At 36.8% G+C, this 24,501-nt stretch overlaps 3 protein-coding genes across 5 annotated transcripts in view; 1 reads left to right on the forward strand and 2 right to left on the reverse strand.

The window, feature by feature from the left end:
• LOC110379471 (uncharacterized) overlaps positions 1–2,205 on the reverse strand; it is a 5,903-nt gene extending 3,698 nt beyond the window's left edge. The window contains exons 1-2 of the mRNA XM_064036832.1: positions 1,975–2,205; positions 1–181 (exon numbers count right to left, since the gene is read on the reverse strand). The exon at positions 1–181 is cut by the window's left edge and continues 589 nt beyond it. Coding sequence (XP_063892902.1) covers positions 1–181; positions 1,975–2,149 — 356 coding nt within the window. The 5' untranslated portion in view covers positions 2,150–2,205. The remainder of the gene's footprint in view (positions 182–1,974) is intronic.
• A 948-nt stretch (positions 2,206–3,153) lies between these two features.
• LOC110379463 (uncharacterized) lies at positions 3,154–8,225 on the forward strand. 2 transcript variants are annotated; one of them, XM_021339135.3, is made up of 3 exons: positions 3,154–3,354; positions 5,512–6,474; positions 7,906–8,225. In XM_021339135.3, exons 1-3 carry the CDS (start codon positions 3,186–3,188, stop codon positions 8,217–8,219), a joined length of 1,446 nt encoding a protein of 481 aa, XP_021194810.3. In that variant the 5' UTR covers positions 3,154–3,185; the 3' UTR covers positions 8,220–8,225. The 2 variants fall into 2 exon arrangements, with proteins under 2 accessions (XP_021194810.3, XP_021194812.3); XM_021339137.3 differs by having other exon boundaries at positions 5,512–6,272.
• A 6,846-nt stretch (positions 8,226–15,071) lies between these two features.
• The window catches only part of LOC110379467 (transmembrane channel-like protein), a 28,662-nt gene continuing 19,232 nt past the window's right edge, over positions 15,072–24,501 (reverse strand). Inside the window, exons 1-12 of one of the 2 annotated variants that reach the window (XM_021339143.3) lie at positions 24,165–24,282; positions 23,766–23,937; positions 22,856–23,000; positions 22,325–22,429; positions 21,787–21,975; positions 20,900–21,132; positions 20,069–20,260; positions 19,105–19,353; positions 17,647–19,024; positions 16,417–17,013; positions 15,942–16,158; positions 15,072–15,797 (exon numbers count right to left, since the gene is read on the reverse strand). In XM_021339143.3, coding sequence (XP_021194818.3) covers positions 15,106–15,797; positions 15,942–16,158; positions 16,417–17,013; positions 17,647–19,024; positions 19,105–19,353; positions 20,069–20,260; positions 20,900–21,132; positions 21,787–21,975; positions 22,325–22,429; positions 22,856–22,987 — 3,984 coding nt within the window. In that variant the 5' untranslated portion in view covers positions 22,988–23,000; positions 23,766–23,937; positions 24,165–24,282 and the 3' untranslated portion in view covers positions 15,072–15,105. Of the gene's footprint in view, positions 15,798–15,941; positions 16,159–16,416; positions 17,014–17,646; positions 19,025–19,104; positions 19,354–20,068; positions 20,261–20,899; positions 21,133–21,786; positions 21,976–22,324; positions 22,430–22,855; positions 23,001–23,765; positions 23,938–24,164; positions 24,283–24,501 lie in introns of those variants that run through there. The other variant, XM_021339142.3, reaches the window with a different exon arrangement.

A 24,501-nucleotide genomic window follows, 5' to 3' on the forward strand; every position in this document is an offset into this window, starting at 1 on the left:
CAAGCCTCCTCGTCATCATAAAAATGGTGCCAATAAGTCTTTTTTGTAGGAACATCTATGTGATGGCGTGATGAATGCTCTTCATATTGTTGTTTTCTTTTGGAAGTTTTCGTTCGAGAAGGCAATGCACTATATGGTTCTGACTTCGTCGTGCGAGTAGGCTTCCACAACGTTCTATGTCCTGTAAACAAACATCATCGCATACATAAATTATTATTTTTTACTTACTAAATATTTGGACAGATATTTCAAATAGTTCAATTAATGCAAGCTCATTAGAATTCTTTATCAGCTCTATGGGAATTTAGTCTACACCAGGGGCTTTATTATTGTGTAACATAACATTTGACTCTAGGCGTTCCGCTGATATCAAATGCCGAATAGCAATGGCCAAACAAGATTTTACAACAAGAATTTCGTAAGGACATACATCTGGAGCATTGCGTTGTACGGTTTTAAACTTGGACGCTGACTAAGCAGATTGGAGGCTTTTGAGATGGGATGGGATGGGTGCTGGAGGAGGATGGAGAGAATTAGCGCATTGTATATTTTTGAAAATATTATGTTTGTTCCCAAAAACATCCATAAATTCACAGTTAAAAGTGACATTCACCAGATAAATACACGTAACAAACATAAATTAGTGGTTCCCAAGTTTAGGCTAACAAAAACAAATAAGTCGTTCTTAGGGAATTGCGAACGTTTTTATAACAAGCTACCTAAATGTATCCTTGATCTCACTGATAAAAAGTTTAAGAATGTAGTTAAAAACATTTTGATTAAAAAGGCGTATTATAAAATTCAGAATTACATTAATGACAGTGATGCCTGGCGTTAAATTAATATTGTTTTTTCTTTTTCTCTGCACATGTGGCTCCCCCGGCGACCACAGGCACGGGAGTGCCTCCGCCCAGACCAGCCAAGCCCAAGCCAGCAAGACCCCAAGTTACATTATATAAGAACTTGATTACTCAATATATTTTTTCTTTGAATTATATAAATTATTTTTCTAGTAACGATTGCACTAAAATTATTTTGTATAATTTATTAATACATGTTTAGCTCAATTTGGATTGTAATTATTTTTATTTTCTTTTAAAAAGAGTGTCTAGAAGTTTCTTGCCGGTTCTACTCCATGAGACCAACTCTTTGGAACCGTGCACCTAACTTTGACGTTTCGAAAGAGCTTTTATAGGCCTATTTGAAATAAAAAAAAATTTGAGTTTGAGTTTGAGCTGGACGGAAAGACAGAACAGACAGAAACAGAATAGGAAGTAAAAGACAACTATTGCAAAAATAGAGAACAGGAGAAGAAAAATGATGGGACACCTTATACGTCATGACGAATTTATCAAAACATCGTTGAAGGAAAAGTCGAAGGAAAGAGGGGAAGGGGTCGTCCAAGGTACGGCTACATCAAGCAAATTAAAGAGAAGGAAATTTTGCCGTATGAGGAAGTTCAGGAGTTGGCGCTAGATAGGCGTAAATGGAAGGAGCTGCCGACAAGAGCTGCATCTTAAATTGATGATGATGAATACATAAATAAATGAAATAATTGTAGGTGGTTTTCGTAATGATTAAAAAAAAAAAAAACATACACCCAAGCGCGGGTGACGGGGGACAGGCCTTACCTTTGATCCTTGACGTGATCACGGTCCGTACACCTCAGCCGAAACTTAGGGTAAAGAAGAAGGCATCGTACCTTTATACCAGTTCATCCTGGTTAAGTCATGATTGTGTATCAATATAATTAGAATGCCTAGGAAATCTATTGTCCCGTGTTCTGGTACATGGAAAAGCACTTTTAAACAAAACCGAACAAAACTCACACCGATCGGTAACCTTTTTGTATTTTTGAAGTCCTTAAAGCAAGGAGACGTGGTGCCACTAGGGGAAGCTGCAGTCCTCAGCAGATAAATGAGCAAAATATCTGTGCATCATGAACATATGAAACTTAAAACAATACATAGTTACCTCTGTAGGGCTCGTATCTGTATACGTTCTTTGGCAGAATGTAGGATATAGTGGAGCCAGACACATGTTCCACAGGGTTCTTAACACGTGAAAGTAACGAACCGTCAATATAAGACAAGAAACTAAAAAAATAAAATAATACAAAATAAAACTGAGATAAAATATTTGTAAACATTATAAAGAAAATATAATGCGTTTAAAACTGACGTGGCGTACACCACGTCACCTAAGTGTTTATATATTGTAGTCTGTCGTAGTCTTTGCTCGTCACTTTATAGTGATATATAGACATTATATAGACCGATAAGGATCTATTATGAATGCCGCTGTTAGATTTTATGCAAAGGTTTTCAATGGAAATGGTCGTTTGATGCCTCAAAATTCCCTTCCATAAAATTATTAAATTTTAAAAATTATTAATTTAAATATGGCTAGGCTATAATGCTTCCCTCTAATAGGCTTCCCTCAAAATGTACTACATTTACGTATTCAAATATTGAAGCAAAAGCTTCTGGTTCAACAGATGAGCCCATGTTTAATGGTCTTATCTAAACATTGAACAAAACAATACGCCCTAAAGAAGGCATTTTGGTGGTTATTTAGGTACGAAACTGTTAAAGTATATGTATGTTATGCCTCTGTTACAATTGGCGATGCAAAGATTACGCGCACGCCTCTAGTGGCGACATTAAGAAGCTGTCTAAGAACGACACTGACAGCATTTTCTATACAATTTATGTCACTGTCACTTTTTTCTTTTTAATTTGACGCGCGGTATTTTGATACAAAATGTACGGATATCTGTCAAAGTGTCGTTCTTAGACTGCTTCACAATTTTGACACTAGAGGCGCTAGTTAGAATCTTTGCATCGCCAATAATCTTTCTTTTCTAGAGGTATATTTGAATTAATTTATTGTATTTGAATACTTTTGTAACATGTTGTAGGTACATCGGTCGATCGAAAAAAATGTGTGTTGTTATTGTAATGACATTTTCCGGCACGCGATGCATCATTAGTGGGCTACGGTTTGCGGAGTAAAATTGATTTCGATCCCCCCTCCCCACACCAAATTTTTTGGGTGGTACCATATATATAGGTACTCTGTGGTATAATTTTTATTCTGTGTTAATGTATGGATAGTGTGTATATGTCACTAATGACATCAATACTGATCAATACAAATACTACATTTACAACATCGTAATACATATGTCTAAAAATATTTTATACAAGTTTTATTTCTTATTTATATGCAATGGACTTATATACACTGAAACCTCGTTATTGTCACGTGTCAAAAATCCGTTGGAGCATTTTTCGGAGACAACTATCGCTTTTATATTGCCAAAAAACATTTACAGATATGAACCTTATCGAGGTAATGTATTACATTTTTTGTTGCTGTGCAATGATTTGGTGACAAAATTGTATTGATTATTATTTTCCTAGAGTGAAACAGTTGTTTGTGCATAGAAACGTTAAAATGCTTCTAGTACCCTAGTACCATTTTTTTTATGACGTCAAAATCAAATGATCCCTCCCGCTGTGGGTTAGCAGCGGTTAGGGAGTGTCAGACTTTTACTGACTAAAAACCGTCGTATTCCGTCGTAGGACTTTTATGTACCAGGGCCTCGGTATCTCAACCAATCCCACAGCCCCGGCAGGCCTTGGCCCTGCTGGGTCCCGCTGTAGTACCTTAGTACCTTAGAATGTGAAAATTCTTTTGTTTTGCTTACTTAAAAACCCGTATATTTCAGGTTCTCTGTAGCAACGTCTCAAAGTTAGTTATAACATCAGGTCAACGTCAACCCAGTTACAGTACAGTACTCCACTACGACACATTTTTGTACAATTTTTGGGATGATGATGATGGGGATCCTGGGAGGCCATGTAGAGACTGTTCTTCAGGATTTCATTAATTTAAAACATAAATTTCATTCCATCTGTTTAGACCGAAATTGTACAAAATGTGAATTATTTATTACTGACACGACTGGCAGATAAAGACAATATCCACATTTCAATCATTAGCACCACAGATCAAAATTATAGATAAACAGTCTCTCCGCCTCCTTGGGGCTCCCATCCTAGACCAATCTTTTTCCACATTTATTTCAGAAAAAAATGTTAGGTAATTTCAATGTTATTTCGGAACGTCTACAGAAAATTAGTATGCATTCGGCGGATACTGCTGTTTTGGTCCAAAATTCACATATTACCCCCGTTCTTCCCATCTTTTTCATTTAGATAATGTATATAACTAGCTTTTGCCCGCGATTTCACCTGCGTCCCGTAGCCGGATGGTGACAAAAACTATCCTAAAACCTTCTCCCGGGTCTAAGTTACCTCCCCTCTAATTTTCAGCCAAATCGGTCAAGCCGTTTTCATGTTATGTCGTGACAACGGAAAGCGGGCTATTTTTATATGTATAGATATTATATAGATATCCAGACTTATTACTTTCGCTGTAACATATGAATGTGGCTTCGATTCCAGGTCAGGCAAGTACCAATGAAACTTTTCTAAGTTTGTATGTACTTCCTAAGTAGGTATATCTTAGATAATAATGGCTGATAAAAAGGTGAAGGAAAACATTACGAGGAAATCTGAACTATAAAGTCTGAATTCACCAACCCGCATTGAGCAAGCACGGTGATTAACGCTCAATCCTTCTCCGTTTATGCCTCAACTCTGTTTATACCTCATCACTGTTCGTGCGATTAATTTTCCCGAAAGTCTTATATTTGGCCAGGTTCTTGTCATATTTAAATAGTGGCGTTGCTGACACCTATGCCATGAAATCACTATCGAAGTCTACACGAGCGACGTTTCACTCGCTGGCTATTCCATCTTCATATAACATGTTAGATAATACCCAGAGCGCCTTTTCAAATCGTATTGTACATCTCGCGATTCCGCAATCTCGCAATATCCAGGGCATCAGTGCGGTTTACGTTCTGTGTATGTTTCTGAAGTACGCTCGAAATCTCTAGTCTTCAGAAGATTCCAGAGACATTTTATACATTTTAGTTTGTACTTATAAACCTCCTCCTCTTCAATTTCTCTTCAATAACTCTATCTATTAAAAAAAAAACCGTATCAAAATCTGTTGCGTACTTTTGAAGATTTAAGCGTACAAAGTGACATAGGGTTATCGAGTCAGAAAAGGCGACTTTGTTTTATGTAGTGACTAGCTTCTCGTCCGCGGTTTCACCCGCGTCCCGAGATAACTGCATCCCGGAGCCGGGTGGTGACAAAAACTCCTATGTCCTTCTCCTGGCTCTAAACTACCTCCCTGCCAATTTTCAGCTAAATCGGTTCAGCCGTTCTTGACTTATAAGTGGTGCAACTAACGCGACTTTCTTTTTTATATATGTATAGATTAGGTAGCTGTTTTTATACACTAAATAATGAGTTAAAAAACATATTGCACGCTAGTCGTAGAGACTTACAACTTATTCTTAGTTAGTTGCTTCAATTGTTATAATTGTAAGTAGGCAACAGGACCGGTATTCAAACTGTTATTTCTCTACAGGACATAGAACATTGTGGAAACCCACTAATAAAAATACTGGTACTGCAAAACCAGATAAACAAAACTCGAGACCAACGGTAAAAACTAAATTCCACACGCATCAAGTATTACTGCAAGACAAGCGGGTCACTACCAAAAAAACTTTTTGGCATCACTTTGATGAAGATGACGAGGCTTGGCCAAAAGTAGTATTAATATTATCTAGTACAGGCAAAACAACTACCCAAAAAAAGATTAAAAAAACTTTTGCTAATTATTTCCCCTACATAAACAAAAACACACAAAAGCAAACTGTCAATCCCAATGATCTAGGCAATACCATTGTAGACGAAGCTAGTGAAGAGATGTCGACAGATTATGATCATGGTAAAAACTGGTTGCCTGTAAATTTTGTGAACACAGACGAAAGTGTTCACTGGGAAGAAGATGATACCATAGACACAACTGAGCCTGAAGTTCCAGTAATGTTAACTCTGACGAGAGAAGAAGTAGGAAATCCAGAAATTACGACTGTTACGACAGAAGACAATCCGGAAATTACGACTATTGGTATAGAAAAAGCAAAAAATCCAGGAATTACGACTCTTATGAGAGAAAGAGTGCAAAATCGAGGAGAGACGAATCTTAGTGACCTTCCTGGCAGGCCAGTTGGTCGGGACTGGCCAACACTGCCAACACCAGAAAGTACAAAATCATACACACGCAGAACGCGAACGACTCAAAAAGGAACTGCACAAGAAGATTATTATGAACACGTAGAGGTAAAATGTTATCAATGCGGATTAAATGAAACATCAATACCTAGAGCACCAGGTTGCCACCAAGCTTTTAACAGCAAAGAACGTATCTATAGCTATTTGAGGGATATATTCAAAGTCACGTGCATCGGTACTGATCAATTCACTGATATACCTAAGGACGACCCTAAGTATTTCTTCACATTACCAAAGAGATTGTACAGAGGTATAGTATTCACACTTTACGCTATTACGAACAGTATTCAAAGGAAAATGGGTAAAGGTGACGGCAAAATTTTCTTAGAAAAAAAACAGAATCGACAGCAATTAAATGTTTACTAATTGGGTTCATTATGATAGACATTTTGATGGTGTCAAAAAGAACAACCTGAAATCAATGGGGTATAGGAGCTACATCATATTATTACAAAAATAGGTTATGTTGAATTTATGTTGATTTTAAAGATTATTTACATCTAGGAACATAAAAAAGAGGGTACACTTACATTATACAAGCCAATAGTAATATCCCCGTAGTTACAGAGTTGGCCTGGTGATTAAAAGGTCTTGAGTTTGACCTCTACACATTGCACTATCGATATGAACCAATCCAGATACGATTAAGCTCCTTGTGTAACCTTCTGAACTAGCATGGGTTAGTAAAAAAAAGCTATTTAGAAGTCTTTTTTTTGGGAAGTTTTTTTTTAGAATTTTAGAGACGACCACATTACTATAATTATATACTTTCCACATTAATGGAAAGTTCTTGTCAATACGAACAATATAAGCCCAGGCACGAGGTAGTTAATATTTACCGTTGCCGAGTCCCCTTGAGCTTCTCGCTTCCTCCTGCACTGTTGTATAGTGTCATCAGAGATACACCTGAGTGCCAGGTTTGTATCCTACATCTACCCTATACCTGCCTACAACTTTCGTAAGTTGCCCTTGATTTCTCAGGGTTAACCTGGAAAGAATAGGTACGCTATCAAACAAAAAAAAAAAAAATTTGCAAATACACAAAAAAAACCGTGAGAAGCTTCTTCTTTTTGGGAAGTCGGTTAAAAATGAAAATAAATGCCACTCCAAGTTCAACTTCTAATGAACAGTAAACAAAGTAATTTTTTTGTGAACTAAAATCTTTATCGAAAAAACGTCATAAAGAGAGAACCCCATGGTTTTTAGATGATATTAAATACTTATTTTAATCCACACATACTGAATCCAATCATACATTAGAAGTTTCTGTCGACTCTGGGTGTTTTTAGACATCTCCTTTCTATAGACCCTGTGCTACCAGCGGCCAGCGATGATTCTGGTACCAACGAATGTATTACGGGCCCATTGTGGTTGTATGTTTTCCATCCACGTGGCTTACTTACTTCAAAACCGAAAAAAATGCATTTTTGTTTCTAAACTTTTGAACTTTTTTGGCACTTATGCCAGTTTTTTTAAGCCCTTAAATCTACTCCTAATTTGTCTCTTAAACCAAAATAAGGGACACTTAACGCAAGTTTCGATTCACCAGTAGCCCATAAAATTTAAGTATCTCCTAAATCACAATAAGGGACACCTAAGGCCGTTTGTTCACCGCCACCGTCACCGGACCGTTATGAATGACCGTTGCACGTGGTAATGAACATTTATTTCATTTACTCAGGCGGATGTTTCAAGCGTTACCTTGATGTTGGTGAAACATATGATGAGCGAGGTTGCCGAACCATGAATCCTCTGCGTGGTAGTAGCTATGCGTCCAATAGATTAATGTCGTTAGAAAAATCCATGCATCACATCGAAGAGGGTTGCGTGGCGAGCCCGCATGCCTCGCTGACCCCCTTGAGCAGATCCGTCAACCTGTATGCTAGATATCACGTATGTGTGTGTGTCGGTGACTACTGCAACGAGAGCGAAGCACTACGTCCTAATTATATTTATTTAGTATGGCTCTATGTATTTCTTTGGAAAGGTTTTTAACTATACACGTTGATAAATTATGAATGATTTGTTTTCATTGGCGTTTTATTTGTTGGTATACATTGCTTAGTTGCAGTGAAGACACCCTGGACATGTAAGTTGAATATGATTCTTGGACCTGGAGTCTATGGCATAGAACCTTTGATATTGGATAGCTCGTCTTCAGTAAAAGCAAGATTCTTCCTATAAGAGCACTTTTTCATGATTTTTGTTTTGTTTTTATTTCAAACGCAGACATTCACCTAGTCGAGTTAAAAAGAATGGAAAAATGTGATAAAAGATAATTTTTAAGAAAGGAGAATGGGCGAAATGTTTGTATGGTGGTCTACTTTTCCTCTATTAATGAGTCGTATATCATTTGAAAGGTCTTTTTAAGCGCAACATTACGTACTAAAATACTTCTTACCAATGTTAAATACTTTGGATGTTAGGGCATGTCAAAGGTTTTTATCGTTAAGTGCTTTCAAGTAATAAATAATATTGAATCATATATTATTTATAATGTTTTTTGAAGGGTCGTATTATGCGTTATACACTTCTCACCAATTGTTATTGCTGTAGTAGTTAGAGCACACATAAAGCAGTACTATAGAAACACGTTTTAAAGATAATGTACTCCACCTCTAGTTATGAGTCATATACTTATCAATTAAAAAGTTTTTTTAAGCGCTTATTCCATCTAAACATATTATTTACCAAATGTTAGTATTTTAGAAGATAAAGCGAAACTAAGGCGTATTGTCGATACTTTATATTATGTTAAGGAATAATATTCCACCTCTAGTTATGAACCACATAGCAATCAAAAGGCCTTTTTAAGTAACTTACCATTGACCAATTCGTAGTATTTTAGAAGATATAGCCACACTAAAGCATATAGTCGATAGTTTTGCTATGTTAAGGAATAATATTCCACCTCTAGCTATGTGTCATATATCAATGAGGGTTTCGTAAAATGGCGTCCACGAGGTGGCAGCACCGAGTCGTCAGGTCCAGATAACTGTCAAAGTGCTTATCTTTACTATGAATAGTGAACGATTTTAGTGTTTTTTTTTATTTTATAATTAAAGCACTGCATTATTGTTTTACTAAATCATATTGTGTTAAAAAAAAATTCAACAAGCTTTTCCTTAGTACCAGTGACTTTTGCACCCTCTCTCTTAGCTCAATTTTTAGTTCGGAAACCTTATTCTGACCGTAGTCCATAATAAAATCAATAACACTTCCAATATAACAGAATTTCAATAAACAATAAGTTCGGCACCTACAATTCCATACTATTTGACAGCTGTTTGGACCAGACGCATACGTGGCGCCACCCGGTGGCAGAAAAAATTTCAAAAACCCTCATTAAAAGGTCTTATTATGCGCTATATTCCATCTAAACATATTATTTACCAATTGTTAGTATTTTAGAAGATATAGTAAAACTAACGCGTAGGTATTATTGATACTTTATATTGCGTTAACGTTTACGAACCATATATTAATGAAAAGGTATTTTTAAGCGTAAACGTATTAACGTACCTAAGACGAATTGTCAGTACTTTAGAAGCTAGAGTTTATTTAAAGTTATGTTTGTCGATAGTCATTTTCAAGTAAATAAATCCCTTCTCTAGTAATGACTTATACTAATGTAATGTATATGATTCAAAAGGCCTTCTTAAATGGAATATTTCATTCATAAACCTTTGATGAATTATTATTATTTTAGAAGCTAGAGTTTTAATAAGATTATATTGTCGATAGTTGTTTTCAAGTGAATAAATTACTTCTGTTCCTTGTTCCTTCCAAGCTGAAAATAATAAATAGCACCCAAAACAAAAATGTGAAAGACTGCCAAGTTCGATAATATGGGAATGCTTCGCCTATAAAAGAAGTGAGATCTGAATAAGTACCAAGTTCCATACACATACCTCAGTTAAAAATAGTTACTTTTTAATGATTTTACTAGGCAAGTTTTCACACACCTTGTTATAAACCTACTAAACGCAATGAATCAAGTATTTAATTTTCTATTAAAACTTGCCAAGTAACATCATAAATATATATATTATATAAATAAATATAGATAAATTTAGTTCGTTTTAGTTCCTTAGGGGTATTTTACACCGGGTACAAAACACCTTCATTATTTTGAAACCGACTCACACTTGGCCATTTTCAGATTTTTCCCTTTACCTTGACATAAAGACCTACCTCCATGCCAAATTTCAAGTCAATACGACCATTGGAAGTGGTCTAGGTTTTTGATGAGTGAGTCAGTCAGTCAGTGAGTGTATAGTAAAAATGGCGATTTTCTGACGTCAATATCTCAAGACCTACAATAGGTATATTAATGAAATTTTGTATTTAAATAAGTGAGGGGGTCTCAACAGATACTAGAAATTTGATATGCGTAAATAAAATAGATTTTGAGTTACAGGGTGTCGAATTTGGCCCGAAATGGTTCGTGTAATATAACCCACGGCCGGTGTGTCGCTTTTTTTGCTCGAACTTGGCGGACACACTGCCGTGTGTCTAGATTAAAATCTGCGAATAACTAAGTGGTTGAGCTCATACTATTCTGATGCAGTAATATGCCAGTATTTTCTCTAAATGTCCCACAATAATTCCTTATTACAAGAGATAAGGAATTATTTTTGCTATGGACGATTTCCTGATTGACCGCCGAATATCCATAACGCTCATTCCCCTCTTGCGCTCAGTATTGGCGTATTTTCTGCTAATTCTGGCGATACTGAAATTTATTTCGGAACACAGCCCTCGATGACACAGCCATACTCATATCTTCTGACAGTGACAATCCTTCAGGAGATTATTTTCAATTGACAATTTGCAATTTATCATACAAATATTTTTATAGTCATGTGATTTTCACTATTTTGATAACTTTTTAACACATTTACGTTTTACGATTTTATAATGATATGTGTTCTTAACATTATACTCTGGGTCTCATTTTGTGTAGAAACTGCACCAGCAGCCCATATTTCTAAGCTTATGGATCCATACGTGTACATGGCTACAACAGACGTGATTGTACTGCCTGAAGATTATGAGAACGACTTTAGGAATTTGGAATCAACTTCAATCGGTTTACCTGAAGATGTTTATTATAACGCAGAGACAGAAATTACATATGAAGCTTCAGATGATACTTATATTAGTGATCATAAAGAAAAAAAATCATTCAAAAGAAATGAAGATAACTTTTATCACCTAACAAGAACTTTACGGCACGAAATAGATACCGTAAGTACAAAAAAACTTTACGACGATCCTGGAAACATGGACATTATTACTATTTTAGGTAATATACATGATCCTTGGCCTAACAAACCACCACGTTACATACTCACTGGCAGCACTACAGAATATTTAACGATGCCTCAATCAGATTACTCTTCCAGAAAAATTACGTGGAAAAATTACTTTCCCACGAGGATGCCCACTGAATTTAACAATCTTTATTATAAGCCAACAAGAAAATCAATAAGACAGGAATATCGATATGAAGAAAACGAAAAAAGTACACTGGATTGGCAAATATACAAAATGTTTACACGAGTTCCAATTGTAACCCGATTTGGAAACCATTACTATTCGGAGTTGGAGGAGTTTGAAGAACATCACGCAACACAACGTACTCACTCTAAGAAACCTTACTCTGCAAACAGAGCTGAAGACAAAATGTCCCGTAATCTTACCACTAGAGTGGAGACCAATGAAAATAATAAGCTAGGCGTGGTGAAGATTAGTACAGTTTATCCTGAAAATAAAGCACATGGCGAACCCCTCACCGAAATCATGTATGAAGGAAAAACCTCTCCTAAAATGAGAATAATTATGAATGATCTTAAAGTGAATGAAACCAAAATTAAGATTACCGATACCATAATTAATTTTTCAGAACAATCTTCCAAAAAAGAAATAGCAGTATATAAAGAAAATTTTACAACAGAAAAACCATCTAGTAGAAAGCCATTTTCAAAAAAAAATATGATGATCAATAAGTTCCATTCTTCTGTCAAAACAAGCTATAGAGAACCGGCTACAGAAATGGTAGATTTCATGAAAACTTTCACTGTAGAGAAGACATCCTATAAGAATCCCAAATCAGATGAGATAACTGAGAGTCTTATTTCTACAGAAAGACCACACCATGAAGAACCTGCTTCAGAGATATCTGGACATGAGATTACTTACACCACTGAGAAGAAGGCATATCTTTCAAATAAAACGTCTGAAGAATCAAATGCAGAAACCTCGGACTTTGATAAAAAACAAATTGATGATCTAGAACAATTAGTTCCCTCAGAAAAAGCATTTTACAATGAACACGGTTTTGAAATGTCAGATTATGATATCCCTATTTCTTCAGAAAGGTTATACTACAAAGATAATTATTATAAAGATTTGGAAGAATTCAACAAACATAACTTATCAGATGAAGTGCAAAAGGAACCTGATTTAGTCATAAAAATGTCTGGCTATGGTAAATCTTATACCCAAAAGCAACCAAACTTGCAAGATTTGGAAAAAAATAATAGAATTGTAGATCCAAATGAGCCAATTAAGGTAAATTTATTGGAGACAGATGTCACACGTCAATATTACGAACCATACGATCAAGAATTAAGGTCCAGACAAGGAGGCAACAAAACTAACGTATGCTATCAATGTGGTTTGGATGAGTCAGGTATGTCTACAGATAAGTGCTATACAATATTCAATAACCCTTCAAGGACGAACGTGCACTTGAAGAAAGCATATAAGACTAAATGTATTGGTAAAACTTTCATAGGCGGCTGTTTTAGTAGGTTCTTGGATATTGGTTTTATTTATAATGAGAGGGGATGTAGACATAACCCTCCAATGACTGGACGTAGCCTTGCCTCTAAGAGATACGCAAGTCTAGAACGATTGCTTCATGGGATTGGAGACGGATGCACGGTGAGCCCACTGTCTACGCTAGTGCCCCTCAGCAAGCCTATATCTTTGTTCGCCAGATTCCATGTCTGTGTTTGTTTATCTTATTTGTGTAATGATTCCTCGACAATATCAGGAAGTTTTTATATTTTAGTATTTATTTTTGTATATGTATTTCTAAGTAATCACTATTGATAAACATTTTTAAAACAAAAAAATTGATTATTCTTTTTCAATCCAATCCAAACCATAATTTGGAAAGACCTTACCAGCACAAAATAGAATATGCCCAAACGCAATCGAGATGCTATGAACCTTCCAGGAGTTTCCTTAACTGCGCTTTCCCTTCATTTTCAGGTCTATTACATGTTTCGGTGAAAACATCACGTTATTACGAATGAAATGAGCCAAACAATTGATAGTTGCTTTAGACCGATGTGGAGTTGCCTTGATATCGTCTCCAGCATCATCTAAGGCCCAAACCTTCATGAGCATATAGACTCACTTGACGTACATGTTACAGCCATAGTGATTAAATAGATATTATACATAATACCATACTGACTAATACCATACATACCCATATTGACTAGACAATGTGATAAATTATTCACTTTATCTGTGTATTATTCATAGCTGGTCAAAGTTAACCAAAGTAATAAATATGGTATAATTATGGTGTTCCTAATCAATATGGTGGAATTATTACTTACTAATTCTTAAAAACGGCTCAAGTTGTTATCGACTTTTTTATGATAAATCATCAAATGACTCCTCCGGCTGTGGGTTAGCAGCGTGGGGGCGCGTGGAACAACGTGCGCCGCCGAGACGAGTACTTGTATCCTACGAGACAGAAGGACGATAAGCCACCCGAACTCACCGCTCAGGCCCACGCCTACGGTGGCCGGGAGTCGTCTCTCGACACCCGGCCTAGTTTTCCGGCCGATCTAGTTTTTTAAACTATTCTTTTTATTTTCATTTGATACCCATATCGTGGGGGTGGATTTAAAATAGCCAGCCATTTTGGCGAGACCGCCATATTGGCTTTAAGGTCGTTTTTTAGCTAGTCATGTATTGTCATCAGAACTTAGAGCGTGTACACACCATAATCGGAGACCGGAGAGTGGGTCAAATTAAGATTCCAAGATTTCCTTACATAAGTAGTTACAAATGAAGCTTATAATATAAGCGTGTTAAAAAGAAAACGCGTAGGCTGAAAGTTGAAAACAGAATATGTCTCAAAATACAGTTGTATCTTAACAAATACGAGGTTAAGTAACATCTAGTGGATGTTATTATGCTTTCATCTGCTCACTATATACTGGAATGACTAGTAATTGATTTATCGAGTGGATATTTTCATGTACCTACTTAATAGCAATATCATAAAGATTATCTTTGTTTGTTGTTTAAGAGGACGAATTGGAATTTTTGGCGCCAAGGATGTCAATTTTTCTCAGTAAATACAAAACGGATCAAAATACAACTTGGTTACCTGAAAGTTCATGATATAAACCTTATTTTGTTAGTTGTAGAAACATGATTAGGTAACTTTTATAACAGAGAAAAATATATCAAACATACCTCTTTTTAAAAAGAGATTCACATATTATGGGCAAACGGGACCGATTTAAGCCTCTTAACTTTTTTAGTAGTTGAGTATATACATACTCTTTAAAATTGTAGTAGGAATTTTTATTAAATTATCATTTCTAAATATTAAAATTACAAAACCATTTTGTCGCTTACGACTTTTAGTTATAAGCTAGCGCGCGTATTGTTATCCTCGCCCCGCTCAGACGCTCCGACCCCTTTTGGCGCCTTAGATGCGCGTGCCGGTTATGGAATTATTGTTGACCAATTCCTCGCCTTAATGTAAACTTATAAAGATTGAAATCAAACAAAAACTTAAACTACAAAGTTAAACATTTATTTGTATTAATACTACGATGAATTACAGGGAATATTGATATTTATGACCTTCATCTTGCGTCTTGTCTTGAGACGGTTTGTTTTCACTTATGCTTTCCACACTACTTTGTCGTCGTAGGGATTTCAAATCAGGAGTTTTCCTGGATTTTCCGTCGCGTTTTATTTTCTGACCATGTTGACCATTATTCTCTTTTTGTGACAGCACCTCTTCATCACTTTCTGTGGTACTGATAGTTATAACGGGTATAACAGAGCTAATAGAATCAGACTGCTTCGACTGAGTACTGGACTGCGATGTCTGCTTTTCATTGAACTTCTTCCCATCACACTTTTCTTTGGATATTTCTTTCACAATTTTGGCTTTAGTTGCTTCTTTTGCATCTTGTATTTGTTTTTCAATAACTGCTTTTTTTTCAGTACGATCATCAATTTTCTCAAGCTTGACTTTCAGACCTTTATTAAATATTTCATTCATTTTATATTTTTTCGCACCATCAGTTTTGAACTCCACACTAGTCTTGGCTTTCTGATCCGGTTTAAGTATAAAAATGTCTTTTATTTTCAGTACGTCTCGAGGAAGGGTTTCATGAAAATCTGTATCTGTTTCGTCGTCAGCATTGTTAGGCAAAGGGGAGGGATCATCCACTTCGGAAACGGCTCCTACGTCAGTTTTTTTGTCAAGTGCCATACCAACTATTTTGGCGAAAATACCACCTGAAACAAGAACTGCTTTAAAAAGAAAGGTTTAGATCAGACCTCCGCATTAAGAATGTTGCCTGCATTACCGCCGTATTTTTATACGACTTTTTACTTTTATACCTATAATGTGCCACAAGCTTTAAAATTGAGCATACTTACCTTTTTTCTTAGAAATCTTAATAGGTTCGTTCATTTCCTCCGTCAGAGTCTTTCGGTCATCTGAATCAATTGATTTGCTCATTGGCAATGAAGGTAAAGCCTTTTTCCATCTTGCAAATGGCGTATTATCCATAGCTGAGGAACCAGCTCTTCTCCTCGTATCAGCAAGTTGAAACATTTTCCTGCGCTCTTCAGTTCTTTCACGGCGTAATTGTATCTATAAATAACAAGCCTTGAGAATCTTTGCAAAACTTTTCCAACATTATCTACATCAAAGTAGTTTTTGAAAGACTTATGGTGAGTTGCACCCTTTAACTTCAACGATAACAGAACCATTCCCAATTGTCAAATGGCCTATTTGATCAACGGGCGGCAGTTTCATGGTTGATTATAGTTTGGTTATCGTTATAGTTCAATGGTGCCACTGGGTCTTATATGGAGAATTTATTAGCAAAATGCCAACTGTCACCCTTACCTTCAAATCATTATTCGCTTCTCTCAATGAGTTTGTCAGTGATGTTAAATAGTAAATTATCAATATTAATAATACAAGCAGAGGAATAACTATTGCAGGTGAAGCTATATACTCCAGAGCAAAATTCAGGCTATTGGGTAATATTTTGTATATATTAATTGTTAAGATATAATAAATCTTATCGTATTCGGAAAAAGGTCCACAGTGCCACGACGGCTTAACCCAAACTATGGTGTATCCAACTGGAAGTACGCAGAGAAATAACATCGTTAGCAGTAAGGCTAAGTAGAAGTTATTGCTTTTGGAAACTCTAAAGACGACCGCGTGAGGGACGTTACAGGTCATCACTGCCCAGGAACGTAAGTACATCATGATCATCAGCTTGACAACATTCAGGACAACTAGTCCTGGGGAAAAGAACATTCCCATCCAGACCATTCCCTGGTTGTTTATAAGATGAAGAATATTTTCGGCAATTTTAAAGTCTCCGTATTCAGGGAATTTCTTTTCCAGGTCCCAGCACCAGCATCTGTTCATGTATCGAACAAAAAGGGCGCGAAAGAAATCCATGAATAGTGTACCAAGCAGGACGAAAACCTGCAAAAAAGAGAACAAATATCAATAAAGTTAAGAGTGTGTAAGCGAAAGTATGTAGTAATCAAGAAGTGTGTCTCCGAAGCTGTTGTGTTGTATTTATTGCCTGATAATGAGCTTGCGAGTAAAAGTGATTCAAATATAATTCTCCTTACCCCTTTCCAATTTTTATGGCCTTACCATGACAGCTATTTTGTCACTTTCCTCTTATACAGGGAGTGTCGTTCACAATCACATTAAAAATAACCTAATTCATTCAGTGGTTTAACCACAGGATAAATTTTTCGTTTTTATAAGTTACAACATCATGTATAAAGCAGAGATAAAGTTAGGAGTATCGAATGTTTTGATAAGTTGACAGCTTTCAGTTTTCAAGGGAGAATTTCAATTGTTTGTAATGACTGACTTTTATATGGTGTTCTAATTTGACTTTACTTTGTTTCAAAAAAATTTACGTATTTTTCTTTTTTCTTTGTGTTAATCGACATATTATATTAACCAGTATACTAAATCATTTCATTTGATGTGATTGTAAACGACACACCCGATATATATACAGTTAAAAAAATAACTAAAATATTGGGATTTTTTTACAGATTGGCGTAGCTTGATGCGCTGGCGTCTGTATTAACTTACCAGGTCCATCATTGTCAACTTTACTAGCTCTTGCCCGAACATGGTTTCCCAGCATAACTTGAGTAACTTTTTCCTGGTAGGCACAGATAAATTATACATCTTCCTGTCTTTTTCAATATATACTATATCTATAATAGTCACATTTGTACCATTCTTTGAATTCACCATATCGTTTATATTGGAAGGACATAGTTTTACGTAGCAGACTCTTTTGACAATAGTACAGTTTGACATGAAAAATACTTGTTTGATATTGCTTCCGTTACAGTTTACTGTACAATTAAATGTAAAATCAGGACAAATTTCGACGGTTGCAATCGTTGTAGTTTTCAAAGTATTGGTCACTGCAGATTGACTTGTAACCTCAGTCGCCATATCATAATTTTTGGCCTTGTCGTGAGCTTTTGTAGGTTGTAAGGTGGAATATGGAGTAGATGTTTCTATAACATCGTGCTCAGTGGTATATTCAATCGTACTATCTGTAACGTCCATACTAGTAGTAGTATCTATCGAGTACGTGGAGTCAGTTATACTGTTTCTTGTCGTCTCGGTATTTTCTCCAGTTTCTAAACCTTCAATATCACTGGTCGTTTCAAATATGTTTATATATGATACAAATTCAGTATCAGTGACCGTTGTTTCACTATCTGTGGTAGTATCCATGCCATCACTATAATCATTGATGGTATATGTCATATCGGAACTTCCTGTAACTGTAGAAGTTTCAGTACTAGTATGTTCATTTGTATTAACAAATTCGAATGAATTGTAATCAGTTACAGCGCTCGAATATTCATCATATGTAAAATTATTGATGATATTGGTGTCCGTTTTTGCTGCTGTGGTTGACTCAGCAGTGTCATAGAATGTATATTCGTATTCATCTAAATCTGCAATAGTATCATTGTCATTTGTAAAATTGAGCGTTTGTTGAATGCTTATGTTTCTCAATCTTTCCAGTTCTTTTATTCCCAATAATATACTGTCAATTGTAGTAGTTTCAATATTATCAAAGTTGTCTTCTTTTTTGGTGTTTGACGCAGAAGTTACAATTTGGCGAGGACGTCTCAAGAGTATTTTAGGAGCCAGTTTTTTAGGGAATGGCGCTGAAGCTGTTTTTAAAACAATCCCGTCAGCTAATTTCACCGGTAATGTAATCTGTATGTCGCAGGGCCCACACGAAATTATCTGCTCAACGCAAAAGTCTGGTAATCTTGTTGTATAAGATTCACTTAGATTCAATGTTTCATTCGGTGTTATAGTTGCATTTAAATTAAGTGTTGGTTTTAACGAATCCAGTTCCTTGCTCATGCCCTCAATTTTGCTGAATAAAGCAAATATAAGGGAGTAAAGATTGAGGAGATTCAACAACATGATCCTACAAGAAAAAAATAATAATTTAAAAACGTATTAATTGCTCGAAAAGCAATAAAATAATCATATACATTTAACTATTACCTGGCTAATTGTAACCTGAGCTGCTTTCGTGGGTGATAATGCTCCAGGAATCCAAGCAGTTCAAAAAATACAGGAAATGTTATGGAGATAACCGTGACAACTATTGTCGTTTCGTTCTCTCGCCACCAGCTTCTCACCAGCAAGTTATCGTCTGAGCGATAGACGACGGTGACGACGGCATAGGCTGACACTGCCAGCAGTATGACGACGCACACGTTCACCAGAGCACGCAGAGATATGATGCGCCAGCTGAAATAACGTGAACAGCATGCCGATTCCAAGTTTTGTGAGCGTTCGCACTCGGTACGTAATAGATACATTATAACCCTATTGAAATAAGGAGTCGTATGCTACATCACATGATTTAGATACATCTTCATTCATTTTGCCGGCTATTGTTTATACTCGCAAAAGTGAGCGCTATTGTAATACGACCAAGTACCGATGACAGTCTTCATTAAATAAACTATTCTAAGATTAGTGCTACGTGATTAAATGGAAGGATAATCTTCGCATCGAGAAAGTTAACTTGCATTTAAATACTACTTTTATGGATTTTATCGCGTCCATGCACGCGCGTCTAGTCTGCCCGTGACCATGGATGCTGTAAAGGATCTGAAACGTCGGGATTCAATCATTTTAATATAACCGCGATAAAATCCGTAAAAGTAGTTTTATTTAAATGTCTAATATTCGCGTAAGTAATATACTCGTACTAGTAAACCAGTACTCAGTTGTATCCAGTTAGACTGAACGCTCACCTCAACATAGTTGGGAAAAGTCTAGTCAGATTCCGACTTATTTATTTCACGATTAAGGAAAAAATCTTCTACTCAGAGGATATATTTACTGGCAAATTAATGACTTTCGTGTAACTGTTACTTTAGGGCTGCATTGAAAATATCAGAATTCTGTATAAAGAAAATATTGTGTGATTCAAATGAAATATTTTGGCCAAACTTACTTCCTTAAATCTTTTTTCTTTTCGGCTTCTTCCAGTAAAGCTTCTTTGAATCCTAAAATGACGGATGCAATACGGTTGTGTGCGGTCTCCGTATTGCCGATCATGAAGTCCCACCCCGTGAAAAGTTTCCATGAAAATATGCATTCGTCTTCCTTTTCAGATAATTTCGACATTCTTGAGTTCTCTGCCATCCTGTGAAACATTTATTTGTGTAACACCCAGAAATTGGGTGTTTCTACTTTCAGTCTTTTATCGGATTGATTTGATAAAATTGACGGTTTCAGCCCCAAGAAGTGCGAAATAACACTCCTATCTCTATAATGATAGTTCAATCTTTTCTTCGAGAAACCGTGAGGATAATCATACAAGTTTCCGCAAGCAGTTATATGTACCTAGTTACTTGGGAACTGCTGTTAGAGGGAACTGCTTTCTATATCCAAATAAAAAAGTGGTTATTCTGATGCTAAGCTACAATATGACCAACTTTCATTACGATGTGGATTCCCATAAGTGAGGAAACACATTGCATGGTTGTGTTTGTATTTTTTTTTGTATAAAGTTGTGTAGGTATTTCTTTTTGGAATTAATAATAAAAAATAATCCGTTCAGCCGCTCCACACATACAATCACACACACACGCACATACCATCTTCCTCCTTTATAATATTATTTGCGTGATAGTGTGAAGTCGTATAATTTGTTTAAAATGATAGCGTGATAAGCTAAATAATTTAGCAAACTTCGGTCTCCCTGCATGCCCATAAGCATCCAGAATTCAGAGCTGCAGCTGGCATACGTAACACATGTCTCATAAAATCTAAAATAACTAACTTTCTCAGTATGGCCACGAAGCTATAAATATAAACGGCGAGTCCCGTCAGGAAGTATGCGAGAGGCATGCGGTACTGAGCTCGTTCCACGTTGCTATAGTAACCGTAGAAAATGGGCGAAAATTTCAGGACACCCTCGAACTCCCACAGAGTCAAAAGATTCGTTGCGTTTTGTTTCTCTTCCTCCATGATCGTCTTCCTTTCGCCGTCTTGCTGCGGATTCGCTGTTAGATACTGAAAATGTAGTTTGATAATTAATATGAGTCGAGTACAATAACATACCTGTTACCTGTTACAGCCTTTTTATCGTCCCACTTCTGGGCACAGGCCTCCTCTCACACGGAGAAGGATTGAGCATTAATCACTTACAATAACATACAACATAGAAAAAAATTTAATGGGTTTGATAAAATATCTGATTTGATTGCAAAAAAAATGGATCATTCGCTATTGAAGTATGATGATCACTACATAGTATAACACAAAGTCACTTTCTCTGTCCCTATATCTCTGTGTATGGTTAATTTTTTCAAACTACGCAACGGGTTTTGATGGATGATAGATAGAGCGATTGACGAGGAAGGTTTATATGTATAATAAGATACATTAAATAGTGGACTATTGCACCCGTACGAAGTCGGGTCCCTAGTTTATAGTATACTAGCTTTCCGCCCGCGGTTTCACCCGCGGACCGATTTAACTGCTTCCCGTAGCCGGATGGTGACAAAAACATCCTACGTCCTTCTACTCCCAGGACTAAGCTATCTCCTCTCTTATTTTTAGCTTAAAAGGTTCAGCCATTCTTGAGTTATAAAATGTGTAACTAACACGAATTTATTTTATTTATAGTATATTCAGGTGTGGGTACAGTACAGATACTTTCCATACCTCAGGTACAATAACAAAGACGAGAAGCACGAAGCCGATGACCAGGTTAACCCAGAACAGCCAGCGAAGGAAGGTGAAGTACGAAGCCACCACGGAGCCGAAGTGTGACTCGATCTCCTTGATGCGCAGCTCCCAAGGAATTAGCAGGTTCGAAGTGTTCGCTGCCTCGCGTTTCATTTGTTGCCAGTACTACGGCAAAAAATAATCATTTCTTGGCGATTAAAGGTCTAGGTCATCTACTTGGTGCATACGCGCAAGTGACAAGGGACAAGTGACAAGAGCACGCGGGTGGGTATTCGCTTTGGTAGATCCGCGAGTCGCTGGAACCGAACTTTTTTAAAATGCATGTAACCTGCGCATGTGTCTCAACATGCGCAAGCTACTTGCACCGTGTAGATGCACGCTAATTAATTTATTGCGAATTAGATTAAAAATAAGATGTTTTTTTAAGAGGACCCCACACTGTTACACCGTTTGAATTTGTGAAGCTGTAGCACTTTCATAAGAAAGTCGTTCATTTCATATAATGTGTACGTACCGAATTCAGCAAGATATTGAATCTGGCGTATATGTCTCTCGTGCTCTTCGACTGAGCCAGCCTTTCTTGGAGTTGGCCCTCATGACGTTTGATGTATGCTTTGGCCTATAGACAATAATGATACTGATATATTGGAAAAGATAGCAGATGTTTAGGTTGAAGATGTAAGGTTCACCAAAGATGACGTCAAAAACACAATGAACATAAGATATTTTATCATTTATTTACAGATAGGTTGTCTGGTGTCACACACTTATCTCAGGTACTGGTCTGGTTTGAAAATGATTTCAGGTAATGAAGAAGTAAGTCTGACACAGTCTTGCCCGGGTAATTGAGTTAAGGAGGTCAGATAGGCCGTCGATCTTTTTAAAACACTCGCACTCAGCCAAAGCCGACCCCAGTATAGCTGGGAAAAGGCTCGGGAGATGATGATGAGGAAGGCTATATAGTTAAAATAGTGCTCGGTCCGCGGGCTGAACCTACGTGGCTAAAATTCGAATTCCTCAGGTTAATTAAACTTTGTTGTCTAACCTGATGTACGATCTTGAGTTTCCTTCGCATTCCGAGGGGTTGCTGCTTCACGGAACCCAAGACTTCCTTGTGCAAGTGAATGTTCTCGAAGATTTGCTCCTGCGTAGCTACCGCCAACTGGCCGTCCTCCATCGATATGGCAGTGCTGAATATTGCGTTGAAGTTAGTGCTAACCTAATTGTCAACTTGAATACAATATAACAAAGAGATGTCAGCAACCCCAGCCGGGCCCAGTAGGGCCAAGGCCTGCCGAGGCTGCGGGATTGTTCGAAAGAGTTACCCCGGCCCTAATACATAAAAGGCCTACGACGGAACACGACGGTTTTTAGTCAGTAAGAGTCTGACACTCCCTCACTGCTGCTGACCCACAGCGGGAGGGGTCATTTGATGATTTTTGAAGTCGTTAAAAAAATATAATGAACCAGCTATCACTTCTAACTTGAACCAAACTTCACCGCACAGGGAGTGATTGGATATGAAAGTTTAATGCTTTTGTAGTATGAACTTATATTTTTTATCATTGGCGAAAAGCAATATCTCTGACTCTAAAATTCAACCCTTGACCTGATACAGATTCAACCTGATAAATAGGTTATTCAGCTTGCAGTGTTAATACCCTCTGAATATTTTAATCCCCTTTTTGTTGAAAACTGATACGCTTGTTGCCCTAAGCCAGATGGTATGACCAAACCATGCTACTCTGGAACTGAGTAATTAAAGTCACACAGTAACAAAATTGCCCGACTGCCTGATAATGATTGAAAAAAAAGCTTTTTCTGGCGTATTCAATTATTTTATGTCTTTTTCTTCGCTATATTTCGCGCTTCGTGCGCATCCGCGGTCTGATTAGACAATATCTGGGAACTAACTTACTTGACAAAGGCCAGGGCTTTTATGGCCAGACACTTACTCCCCCGAGCTGGTGGTGAAGACAGAAGACCGCCTACGAGGCCTGGTTTCGTCGGCGAGGAAGGGTGAAGAAGGGCGTCTCGCTCTGCCCTTTCGTGACCTCCTCACGCTAGCTCTTCGCTGACGCAGCACTGCGCTAAGGCTCGCTGAGTAGTCCTCGTCTTCCGAACCATCTGCGGAAAGTTAGTGTTCCTATTTAGTTGCTGGCGCTTTCTTTATCACGGGTAAAGAAAAGATGGAGATACTATAAGGAAGTTAGGCGCCATCTTATTCATTTATTTGGGAAAACAAACGGTAGTAAATTAATTAGGAATACGGACAGTAATAGCCGTGGTAATAACGTAGACCAAAGCTTAACCAATACTCTACATTACAATAATTGTTAACGTTTGATACTCACAAATAAGATATGGTAAGCATATTAAATGGTTATAGGTAACATATTTGCGAAAACACAAATAAAATAACAGAAAAATAAATTATGGATCAATTGATCACGTAAACAATAATATGTCAATGTATGACATATCCCATAATGACAGGATTAGCCAAAAAAAACGCTGTTCCGTTTCAAGAAATCACACTAATATCTTCTGGAACAACATAAAATCAATAGCAAAATAGACGTCACTTATCAACTTTTTATTACATTTTTACCTATTTATTTACGTATTTACATTATTATAGTCAATTATTATCGAACTTTTCACCAAAATAAAAATTTACAAACTTGATCC

Source organism: Helicoverpa armigera, chromosome 1, assembly GCF_030705265.1.
Source record: "Helicoverpa armigera isolate CAAS_96S chromosome 1, ASM3070526v1, whole genome shotgun sequence".
Classification (NCBI taxonomy): Eukaryota; Metazoa; Arthropoda; class Insecta; order Lepidoptera; family Noctuidae; genus Helicoverpa; species Helicoverpa armigera.

Excerpts from the sequence above, each read along its gene's own strand:
- LOC110379463 (XM_021339135.3), top strand. The coding sequence starts at position 3,186 with ATGTCTAAAAATATTTTATACAAGTTTTATTTCTTATTTATATGCAAT. Across the intron at positions 3,355-5,511 it reads CAGATATGAACCTTATCGAG|GACATAGAACATTGTGGAAA; the intron begins GTAATGTATTAC and ends ATTTCTCTACAG. Across the intron at positions 6,475-7,905 it reads ACCAAAGAGATTGTACAGAG|GCGGATGTTTCAAGCGTTAC; the intron begins GTATAGTATTCA and ends TCATTTACTCAG.